We start from the raw sequence: 12,909 nt of genomic DNA on the forward strand, positions 1-12,909 counted from the left end.
CGAATAGTTTGTGGAAAACAAGTGAAAGAGCTCCGATCTTTCTAATGTATCGGTACGCGGGCAAACCACAACGTTTCTTTTTTCAATTTATATTGGAATTTCCATGGCTATTGAATAACACCACTCGCAAGAAAAGATATTCCTGGGCAGTTTTTAAAATTGAAGTCTTCTTTTTTAAGAAAATGTAATGACTCTAGCAAAAATGACATTTTTGTGAAACTTTTACATAAATATCATATTCTTGACAAGACTTATTGCATTTTTCATCACAATTTTCGTAAAAACTAGGGGTAATTTTCAATTTCCGGGTAAATTTTAATGAAATTTCTCTCGACGTTCTCTGTACTCTGTCAATACGGGTTAAAAATCCCCTATTTACAGTGAATTCAGGGCGATCCACTTTGAAAGGTGGCTGACGTGGTAATTGATACGTTCTGGTGGTGGATTGATGATCCATCTCACATTACAAAACACCAAGATTTCCCCTTTTTTATCCTATTTTTTTAATTCCCTCGAACTCCTCAGGACAGTTCATTGCAAGTATTCCGAGTAGCGCTGGCTCTTCCCGCACAGACATTTATTGTCCCTGAGCCAAGTTGGAGGTGGTGAACCTCAGTTCTGCTCCAGTACTCTCACGAGCAACATCGCGTCTGTCTCGTGACTACTCACTGCCGTATAGGAAGACTCCATCGATCCGTTATTCACATATTTCATTTATCGTCGGACCACCGGGTTTTAAATCGATCGTACTCGCGCATCGGTTCGAATTTTCACGCGTCCCAATGGTTCCTCTTCCCTTTTTTTCAACAATTTAAAACAATTGAAATCACGACCATGTAAATGTCAATGGCTGTCAACTCTTGGAATTTTTCAAGTTCAATTAAATGTGATCGTTAATGGATTTTTCTGAGTGGATTAATTCATGACAGGTGTGTAGTAATCAAACAAACCTTAATTGTTACAATAAAGAACTTTATAAAAACTCAGATATTATGTTTTATGATGACCCTTCACTCAGAGAAAAACAAATCAACGAAAAAAAAAAAAAATCCTGTACTAATTATTAAAACATGTACAATAAAAATTCCTTCAGAATGCGGTAAAATTCATCCATTTTTCATCCACTTCTTCCCCAAGAATTCGCAAATTTTGTTTCTCGTTTGTGAAAAATTACGATTCAAAGGATAAAATGCATCCTTCGCCTCCCATTTTTCTCTGATTTCAAGTAAAAATGCCACTAGAGTAATTTTTCATTTGATTTTTTTCTCTGTTTATTACCAGGTAAAAATTCTCTCTTATAAAGGGCAATAGAAATTCCTATTAACACTTTACGTAGAAATCATAGGCATTAAATCAATGGGATGCAGCACCCGTATTTGCTCTCCATTAAATCCCCTCGCTGTTATTTTTATCCATTATTTACCCCAAGGGGACACGATCACCACATACCGAGAAGAAAATGTAATGCTGCCAATGAAATGCGTTTCAAACAAACAATTTTCCCAAATTTCCACATACAATCTCACTGTAAATTCTTTTTTGAAGCGAATTTGACTGGTGGAATAGAATTTTTTGCGCAGTGCAGTCGCATTCGCTTCGAAATTTCCGAAAATAAATAGACTTACTCGTTTATTGAAATTGCAGGCGTCGAGCATGGTGAAATCAACTCCGGCGTGGACTTGGCTGCCGGTGGAAATGAAAAGACGGACTCGTTGGAAAATATTCGTGAGATTATTGAGAAAGTAGTGGAGGGCCTCGTGGGCAACGTTGACGATGCACCTATCGATCGGCTTTATCAGCATTCCTCATGTGAGTCGTCATAGTTTTTGTTAATCGATTTACGAAATCAATAGCCTCTGGCCATTTAAGGGTCAGTGATAAGATGATTGGGCGATAGTTCTTTAACATGACCGATAGGTGAAGCATAGGGTAAGCATCGGAGGTGCTTTTGAAGCTGCGCATGGAGTTTACGATGTTCAATAAATCCCGATGATACATGACGATCCTCCTCCTGGACAGACCAGTTTCTTTGCCCCGCGAATGCTCTTGCATTCTTCAGCGGCAACTTTTTAGATTGGTGGCTACTGCCATCTACCCGCCACACACTCACATGTTCGATTCACATATCCGATGATAATTCAGTATGAATACAAATTATGAGGAGTAGGATTGATGAATGAATTATTTCAGCTGTTCTGCTATTCTCTTTCTTGAGTTTACATTTTTGAAATAGTAGATTATGTCATCAGGCGATAAAAGTATTATCTGGCAAATGAGGCTTTATAATCCGAGCCGAAGGCGAGGATTATAATTACATTCGCCAGATAATGCTTTTATCGCCGTATGACATATTGTATTTTATGTCGTTGGGCCCGAAAACCGCGATCTAACCGAGCAAAGCGAGGTTAGAATCGCGGTTTATCGGGCCTAATGACATAAATATGATTTTCGGAAACCGTTGCCTATCCCTTTCAGAATACATATCGACAGGTTAATAAAAGACAAGCGTATCTACGTAGGGAACGCGTAGAACCTACGCTAGTCTATTATTCAGAATATCCAAGTATCTTTTACAGTTTGGTACAGACCACAGTATAGATTTTCAATCTATAAAATTGATGAATAAATTTGACGATTTTCAATCATAAAATTTATCAATTAAATTGCGTGAGAAAAATTTGAAAAAAGTCCTGAATATTCAGCGTCATTCAAATTACATTTTGCACAGAATTATTATTTTTTAAACATTCGTTGTTCATAAATTATTTATAGAAAATGCTCGTAATTTTCAAAAATCTTCTTCCAAAAGTAACGTTTTTTTCAGATTATAAAAATGTTTTCTAGCGGTTCAATATAGAGATTCACATTCAGACCTGCAAAGTTTAGATAATAAAATCGTTGTTAAATGTCCGAATACTGAGATTCAATGGGGCTCAAATGAAAGTTCTAATGTTAGGCTACAAAAGTAGAAAGGCATTTCACTGGAGAAAAACTGGCCAAAGTACTTGGATATTCTTAAGGTGTCGATATTACAAGAAATTTTCAGTTAATTGACACTTCCAGAATACATATTCACCAGTTTTCCTCATTTCTATCAATCTTCATGGGATTATTGAACTGAAATTCACGTTTCCACTCATTTTCCCATAAAATTGAGAATTTTCTGTGAAGAAATTCCTGGAAATTAGAGTCTCTACATCGAAAACAAAATATTTAGCCCAGGTTCCCCACCCGTTCCATGTTAATTCGCAATAAATTCAGAAGCAATTTCAAAATATTAGGATTCGATTTCTCCGCCTAGGATTATACTTGAACTTTATTCATCATCGAATCAAAAATATTGACACTAGCTTTCACAGCATATGCTCGTCAGTTCATTGATGGAAATACTGTTTCTGCTTAGTTCAAATGACAATTAACGTAACACTAACTCACTAACACTAATTAACAGATGATCGGTTTTTCGAGGAGTTTGGTGTACATTTGGCCGGGGCTCTTGCGCATCTGGCGGTTGCTTTACGGATGTGTATTGCAAGTAAGTACCGTGAAATGTTCTAATAACGTAATAATCACCTCGTGCACATACTCATATTCATGTGCATGGCTTTTCTATTTACATTCGCGTAACACCTGAAAAAAAGTTCTCGTGAGACTCTCCATTTCATGGCGTCTCGTTTATAATCACCACTCAATATAATCAACAGTCATTTTAACAATTTGCAGGTAATAAGCAAGGTCTTGTGGGAAGCATGATTGTGCGCGTTCGGTAATCAAAAGGGTAACGCTATAAATTGGGAACGACCTTCCCACGCGGAGCGGTTGGGTAGGGGCATGCTCCACGCGATAACATTCTTACATGCTACACCAAACTGACAACGACATAGGCTAGGACTGGGGGAATAACGGCTTCCTCATACCTTCAATTGCTGGTTCCCTCTTTTTCTTATCGCTTTCCGTGGAAAAATTGTTGAGTTAGTGCGCAGTGGAGTATCGGTGAATTCTTAATGCCTCGTTCAGGTGAGGAGCACGCGAAGGAGTCGATTTCCATTTTTTTTTTTTCAATAAGAAGAGAGTGAAAATCAATGATCCTTGGAAAAATCAATAATTCGACGAGCCACGGGGGACCGGTCCCAATCAAATCTACTGTGCAAGTCACTACACTTGGGAAATATTTCATTCTGAGAGGAATAATTAAATGTCATGGCGCATCTTTTGACATGGGGGAATTCAATTCTGAAAATTTTAATATGCTGTCATAACAATTTAGAATGTCATGGCTAATCTGGCGGTAACTTTCTGGAGAGCAATATTGAAGTCGATGTGGACGGAGGAGGCTGATGGAATTTCAAGTTTCAGGTAGAATTCGAGTGGATTGAAATATACTCGTGTAGAGATAAGACGGGAATTTCACAGCTTACTTGAATTTAAAGTTGAGCGTGAATAGTGGCTAAATCATCGGAATTTTCAATTGCCTTGATGTTTAAGGACATATTCACATGGATTTTCCTAAGGTTTCATCATTTTCGATGGGTAATGGAACTCAAATTTACAGTTAGCTTCCGAATTGTGAGGGAATCAATTAAAATATGTGAATAAATATGTGATTTTTTAATGACGACATTTCCTGGAATTTTACTGGAAATATTGACCGAATATTCAGTAACAAAATGACTGGAATTTTTAATTAATTGAAAATCTAAGGATATATTGACCTGAATTTCCCAGTGTTTCACAGATTTCACTGTTACAGTTTCCAAACTGTGAGAAAATCAATGAAATATGTGATTTTTTAACGAGGATATTTCTTACAATTTTTCATTAATCAAAAATTTAAGGATATATTCACCTGAATGTACTTGCTGTTTCACTATTTTCACTGAGTAATTATCGTAAAATTTTCAGTTTCCGTTGATTTTCTCATCAAATTATGAGGAAAACGAATCATTATATAATGTTCCAAGGCAGAGATTCGCTGAATTTTCAGTGGAAATAGCATCTGCTAAAATATCCGGGGAAATGACAAGAAAATTCAGACAAAAAATTCGAAATGTGCAGACATCATCTACTCTCTAATTGATTAATTTAATTGACTTTTGGATTGGATCATTGACATCACGGTGTTCAGATATGTATTCCTATGTATCTAGACACACAATCAAACAATAAAAGATTCAAATAACTGCAATTTTCATAGCTCTGTAACTCTTATTAAATTCTCTCTCCGCGTAGCTCAATTATTGATTCGTGGGAATATAAATCGGAAATGGTGAAATTGTCGAATGTGCAATCACTGTGAAAATTCGCGGTCGTTAAGTCATTCACCGCGAGCAATCGACGGCAAGTGATTGTCAAGTTTTCCGAGATTTCGCTCGGTTTTATTCATCCACTCGATTATCTCTGGATTTCAATGTAAGTTAAACATGATATTATTCTTGATTGGTCGGTTTAATGCATTGGAAAGTGAAGGTAAATGTTGTATTCATTCGGCGTCCGCAACTCTCATCAGATTTTTCTCTTCCTTCTTCTTGGCTGTCCAGAAGTTTTTTGAATTGTGCAGTTACACCCAAGCCATGACGCTGGATCTTTATTCCAATTTCTGGAATTCCAATCTCGAATGTTTACTTTCAGCCGCAGTGTGAATTTACATACCTGTGGGAACTTTCCCTCATGTTTATTTTTACTTTTCTCATGACATTTTTCGTTGACAATTTATTCAAATCACAATTTTTGAATGAAAGATGTTATTTTTAGGTGCGGTTAATGAGTCCGAGGTATGCAGAGGCTTGAGCCTCTGATCTACGCCACAATATCTCTTGTGTACTCTTTTCTTTATACCTATAGAATGAATAAATACAGACAGATGAGGAAGTTTCTTCGACGTAAAAAGGAAAATAGAGAAATCACGGTTGAATCCCATTGTTACGTTTATTTACATCCGTAATACTATTTTCTTCTCTCAAGGAAAAATCTCTGTTGAATCGCATATTTCAATTCCGTAGCGCAAACAGCAATATATAATTTCGCTGGAGAATACCTTCCATTTTTTTTTTATTATTCATTGAAAATGAGAAGAAGGAAATACACGAATGTCAACGAAATTGGAGAAGTATCAAATTCATTTGATATCTCGAATAAACTACGCCGCACTGGTCGTAATTTCAGAGAAAATTTTAAAGAAAATGGCACGTAGTGAGAGAGAATATCATTGAATGAGCGTGATAAATCGTTCCTTCGACCGGAAGGCAATCACACGAGGAAGAAAATACGGAATTTTTCCCTTGAAATATTATCAGAGCTTCAAAGTCATTGGGGATTTCTCGATAGGTTCCCGGCACACAAATGAAGGATTTAAACTTTTCATAGTAGAGTAAACCAATTGGTTTAAAACGCTTAAATAAAACAAAAATACGAGTGATTTCCCAAAGAAAAACTTGCGACTTTGTTTGTGCGCAGGGAGCCTTGAGGGAAATTACCAAATAATTTTGAATCTCTAGAGGTATTCAGGAGATAATTTTTTTCTCATAATTTTGTTCCAAAAGAACTGTTCTCAGAAAATTCTTTATCGCTGTAGAGAACAGAGATAATAAAAAGCTATCAAAAAATAGTCTGGGGTATACAAAATAACGTCAAATGCAATGAGTCTATTGGTCGAGATTCTGAGGAAAAAAATTATCACGTTAAAAACGAAAAAATCCTACGTTCGCAGCAAAATTTTCGGTGCTGGCACCTGGATTTTCTCGGATCCGTCGAAATAAACAAATTTTACCGTACTAGCACTGTAATTTTATCGTATTTTTTTCTCGGTTTTATGCGCCTGGAAAACACAAAAAAATGAGGTACACCTACGTCATTTCTATTTCTTGATCATGCGATCACCTGGTTGTAAAACTGGTGAACTCTACTACCTTGAACGTTCAAATTTCAGAGATAAATTTCCTTGTTGATATTTCGTTCCAACGTCAAATCAGTGTTTGACGTAAAGTTTTATTAGCATGAAAATCTGGCTGTAAAGATTATTTAGAGAGAAGGGACACACTTTTTGGCCATTGAACTGGGTATTTTTAGAAATTTCGAGAAAACAATAATTTTATGTGAGACTGTTTCTGAATTCAGAATATCGACATTTCCGTGTGAGAATTTCCATTCTTATTCTGAAATTAATGACGAACGGATGCCATTATCAATTTGAGGAGTGGAAATTCTCAATTCAAGAAAAAAAAAGTCGTACTGGAAAGTGGGCCAAAGTGGAACGTTTGTCGTCGACTCAAATTTCAACATTTTTGTTTATAAACAAATATTTCGAGAATTAAAGTAGATCGCAAACGTTCCACTTCGGCCCACTCTCCCCTAAATGACGCACGATTTTCTTCTCAAGCAATATACATTCCTGAATAGAAAATGGAGAACAGAACATTTTTATTAAAATTCTTCCCTAATACTCCGATTCACACCATAAATTCCCTCCCACAGTACCTCTTCAATGAACCAACACCCAACAAAAATGGGGAGAAAAATGTTGCATGACCCCACGTCCAAAGATAAATAATTACTTCTTCAATGTATCATTTACATTTTTGCGTCGAGAATTATCAATCTTGCGGCGAGAATAAAAAATTGCTGGAATATCTATGCTTATCCTAAAACTAATGATGAGTAAATGACCATTCACGATTAAAAAATTGACAATAATTCTTATCTTCAAATAACGAAGTAAGCAATTAAATGCTCTCAACTCAATAAACAAATTTTTAACCCAAGAATCATATTGTCCTTAATTAATACATATTGCTCAATCAATAGTTTTGCGATGCCAATTTCCGTTCTCGATTCAGCCATAAAAAATTGCTGAAGATCTATTTCCATTCTGAAATACTAACGAGAAGACATTATTCCCCAGTATCAAATGGTAATTTCCCAGGCCATAACTAGCAGCACGTATTGCTGACTGGAAAATATTATCCGTCCGATTCTTAAACACTACAACCTTGAATGAAGAATGAAAAATTTTCACTCCAATTCCCGCTATACCCCAGCACTCGATCAATCACATCGCTCGAAAACAACCCCATCGACGAATAAATACAATAAAATGAAATGAAAATAAAAAAAGCCAAGAGTGTCGCCGGCAATGTCCCCCACTGAAGTAGATGAATCCGTAGAAGAGTCGTATGTGGGGTATTCCACGACGTTGCCTGGCATATCAGGAGAGACCCAGCGTTTTGCCCAGTCTCAGTCGAGACCCCGAACCGTGATTACGTGCAACGTATGCGGATTTCGTTGAGTTCGCACACCATTACCTCGTGGCTCCCCGTAATGTCTTTCTCTCATCTCAGTATTTAACTGGCTCTCCTGTCCTCATCGTGCGGCCTAATCACCCGGAGAGTGGGTCGCCGCTGGCACCCAGCATGATTAAAAAACTACTGGCGAGATCAATATAATACGGATGCGCCGTAGATCCTCAACAGTCGAACATTCAATCCACGACACACTCATCCCCGCGACAACTTGCTGATTGAGCTCGATGTGTACACCTCTTGTTTACGTGGTGAATTCATGCGTCTGTGCAAATACATGTCAGTGTGAGTGCGTCGATAATCAGTGGATAATTACGAGAATGATCATCGATTATTTCGCGCGATAACGTAACTTGTGGAAATATTGTGAAATCAAACGCATGTGTGAATTGATAATCGTGAGGTCTATTTAAGTTTGCACGTTCAATCAACGACAAGTGGTATTCCATCAATATTCATTTACGAATGTATATTCACTTGAGCAGAAAAACACTCATTGTTAATCCTCAAATCAAAATCTTGGAAAGGTTCTCTCCTGTATTCGAGTAATCAATAATCTCGACACCGAGATCTTGGAAACAAAGATTGAGGAAGAGAGATTGACGTTGAAGGAATACGCCTTGCGCTCATGCGAAACCTTGAACTCGATAGACCCGAGTTCTTCTCTCAGTTTGAATTATAATAATGCTTTTCATTCTGCGGATAAAAAATATTGTCACATATACCGTACTTCTGACCTTTGGCGCATGTTGCGTAAGGCGGAGACTTTGATCGAAAATAGTATCTTGAGGAAGCCAAATCAAAGCGACATCATTGACTCGTTGGAATCTCAAATTTATCGACTCAAATAATAAATACTGGGGCCTTGAACTCGTCGAATTGCTGCGGGCGCTAATTGAACGGGAACTTTGAGCGAGGAATCTCACCAAAACTCCGTTATGTTGTTTCATTGCTCGCACGTGACGAAAATCACCAACAAATACCATATAAAATACACCTGCAGTCACGCATCATCTTGGGATGCATGTGATGCAGAAAATTTTCTGTAAAATCGAGCCTTCGGAGTGTCACGGGAAAATCGAGTCATTCGTTCGATCAGTTAGATTGCTGTTTTTTTCTGTCAAGTTTTCTGTCAAGCGGATGTACATAGCTGGGTAAATAATTTTCTCGTGACTGGAAATATTTTTCATTGACAAATCGGAATTGAAGTCTTTCATCTTTCGCGTTTCCAATCGTGACAAAGGTTTTTAGAAAAAAAAAATGAGAAACGATGTCGTTGCGTAGTCAGTGGAGATAATGCCTTGAAATTACTGATAAAAGCCGCAGAAATGTATTTTACCTGCAATCTTAGTGGATAACTGTTAAGGTTTGCTTGGAAGTTTCTGGGAGGCGGAGGTTATCGGGTCTGGGGAGAGATTGTTGAGAAAATTTCGTAGGAAATAGTGACGTCATTATTGAGACCTGGCGATATTCACAGGGAGAAAAAGTTCTGATTTCCAGGAACATGTCACTGATTAATTATTGGGATTGAATTATCAGGGATTCGCGATTGTGAAATTCAGTGAGTGTAAAATACTGTAATTTAGTGATTTTGTCACCTATTTTCAGTAATATTATCACTAATTTTCAGAAACATCAGTATTAGTTCTCAGACGAATGTCGCTGACTCTCACCCGTCTCTAATTTTTAGGAATCTATCACCGAATTTCAGTAAAAAAATCACTGATGAGTCAATCTGAACAGAGTCATTCTGGTCAGCGTCCAGTACCAATAATAATTGCTGGTGGATTCCATTGACAGGAAAATCATTAACATGTCCCTGAAAATCAAAACTTTTTTCTCTGTGTTTCCCCCCAATATTTGACGGCAATTATTTTGAAAATACAGAGAGCATATACTTTTCTTTGATTAAAGATAACGTCTGAGAATAATTGGCCGAAAAACCTAACGCATTAGCAAAGAGATTCTATTTGATTTTTAGTCTCAAAAGAATGTTCAATAGAAAATATTGTTCAGTAAAATTAGTAGATTTTTATATTTGTATTGAATTAATTCAATCGAGATTGTTTGTATAGGAAACCCTCGGCTTGAATTCCCCAAGTTGTTTGGTGGAAGAAATTTACAGAGAAAAAATATGTCAATAGCATAATCTACTAATTTTGTTCTACGAAATATTTCCTGCTAAACAGTTATATTAAAACAACACCTTATGAATTGAAAAAAACTAATGGAATTCTTGACAGAAATTCAATAGAATTTTCTGATTTCGACATTGGTCATTTGAAGGAAACTAATGGAATTCTTGACAGAAATTCAATAGAATTTTCTGATTTCGACATTGGTCATTTGAAGGTTGAAGTGTCATTGGAAACTCAATCCTGAATTAAAGAAAGACGATCCGTTTTGCACCAATAGTTTTCGAGATATTGGAATAAGGTGGCCAGAATAAACTGCGTCGAAACCAAATCAATTGTCTTTTTCCAAATTCTGGATGAAAATGCATCGAGAATAATGTTTTACTCCACAGATTTCTTCCTCCATGCACATCACTATTACCTGAATTGGAATAAAGTGTTCTCTAGTGTTGAAAAGTTGAATGGAATACGTGTGAAACTAATGATGCCTTGAATAATGTAGAAATCAGTGTCAATTGTACTTTTCTGAAGTTATACAATGCGCAGAAACAATTCATTACCCGTCTCTACTGTATGAAGTTATGTGAAATTGCATGTTCCGCATGTTACTGCAACTGATTCAAGAGATGCTGACGCTCATTGGCGGTCTCATTGTCTTCTACTTCGTCTACATATTTTTCACCCGGAAGAATGGTAATTTTTACTTCTTATAATTTTCATTGAAACCAAATCACTCAATTGACGATCGAGTTAATTACGAGTTAATTAAAACGCATGATACTATTTTAACCCTCAACAGGTCGCGCTTTTCTAGTATCTCACTCGCTCTAGAGTGGCGCCATATAGGTTGCGTATGGTTTAGCGGGGATTCCCGCACGATGCCACCACTTAAGGGTTAATAATTATGAATTCTTTCTCGCGAAAATTACTCAACTCTGAAATGAGCACGTAAATTAGTTTTTGTTCGTGGATTTTTGTCATTACTCTCGTGCTTTTGAAACTTTAATCCAGAGATTTAACTACATTCCATGGGAGATTGCCTTCCTACTCTGACAAATACCACAATGAGAGAAGATCTAATTATTCCGGACGTTCAATTAGTACCCATGAGAGGGTATAAGTCGCTGGTTAATTGGGGAATGGGAATTTCATGAAAGCCAGGAAGACGTGCTTACCGATGTACAGGCCTTCTTCTCTTGCTGATAGTGTTTTCCTGCTGGCAATCTTTTGCGTATCCATCCTCCTACAGTTAATTTTTAAATTACACGATTATCATGATAAAATTAAATAGCAAAGAGGTAGAATAGCATGAGTTTGTTTCATTTTGAAGTCAATGTTTATTTGGAAAAAATCTTGAACGTGTAAACAACAATCAAATTAACATGAGATTCCTGCGTATTTTGTTGTTAACAAATCTAAAGGAATTCCTATTGTCAGATTCACCGAAAATTGGGAAAATCGAGACAGTTATTTTTTTGAATGCACAGTCTATTGAAAATTCAAGATCGCATTGATGAATCAATGATTGTTTGACCCGAAGAATATTGAATAACTTTGAAATCCCATAAAAATCGTTTAATTTTAAAAAATGAATGAGAAGTTTCAACGATTTGGCCTTCAATTTAATTCAAACTCACAATATTGAAAATGCAGACGCAGCCGTTATTTCAATTTCAAAAAATTCCAACGCTTTCCGTTTCCACTTTTCGATCTATCCATCGTTATCTTCCGCTACGCCTCCACGTGTTAAAATGACAATATCAAATATAATTTTCTATATTGAATGATCTTATCAAGATAATTGAATGTCAGCGGGCGGCAAATAGAAAGAATCCTAGAGCGGCGGTATGTAAACGCATTTTTGAAGATAATTATCGTCCGATAAATATTTATTGATAATTTTCAGTGAAAACCTATAAATTTGAAAACTCGCACAGAGAAATAAGTTTGGATTTTCCGGGACACGTCACTGATTTCCACGGATCTATCCCGAATTATTAGAGATGTGTGATCTTGAAACTGAAATAGCGCAAAATCCTGAAGTTCAGTCGCTTTATCACTGAATGTCAGTGATAAAAATCACTAATGATCAGGTTTATTCTAATCAATATTCACTATCACCAATAATTAGTGATAGATTTTTTAAAATCAGTGACATATTCCGGAAAATCAAACTTCTTGTCCTTGTGTGCTTCTGACGAAATTCTGACGACCATTCATGCAAAAATTCAGCCATAAATTTCCGCCAACCAAGGAGAGAAGCTCTTGCATGCAAATACACGTGACTCCATCACTCTTGCGCCGAAGTTATCCTTCACCTTTGAATCCGCAAGACCATGAGTTAGAAAGCCCGATAGACACATCCGCAAATGCATCATTTCATTGTCGCAAAATGCACGCACGATACAAACAATTATCGGCTTCTAATGGCTTGGGAAAATACCGAGACCCACCTACCGAGTGACACCGTCCTTCCCCCC

At 36.7% G+C, this 12,909-nt stretch overlaps 1 protein-coding gene across 8 annotated transcripts in view; it reads left to right on the forward strand.

Moving 5' to 3' along the window:
- Window positions 1–12,909, forward strand: part of LOC107048955 — a 41,332-nt gene that overhangs the window by 16,033 nt on the left and 12,390 nt on the right. Inside the window, exons 1-3 of one of the 8 annotated variants that reach the window (XM_015272447.2) lie at window positions 638–929; window positions 1,645–1,809; window positions 3,452–3,535. In XM_015272447.2, the coding sequence (XP_015127933.1) occupies window positions 923–929; window positions 1,645–1,809; window positions 3,452–3,535 (256 nt within the window). In that variant the 5' untranslated portion in view covers window positions 638–922. Of the gene's footprint in view, window positions 1–637; window positions 930–1,644; window positions 1,810–3,451; window positions 3,536–3,988; window positions 4,018–8,242; window positions 8,735–10,821; window positions 11,123–12,909 lie in introns of those variants that run through there. The other 7 variants (XM_015272429.2, XM_015272455.2, XM_015272475.2 and 4 more) reach the window with 7 other exon arrangements.

Source organism: Diachasma alloeum, unplaced genomic scaffold, assembly GCF_001412515.2.
Source record: "Diachasma alloeum isolate Michigan unplaced genomic scaffold, Dall2.0 Dall_scaffold_00176, whole genome shotgun sequence".
NCBI classification, from domain to species: domain Eukaryota; kingdom Metazoa; phylum Arthropoda; class Insecta; order Hymenoptera; family Braconidae; genus Diachasma; species Diachasma alloeum.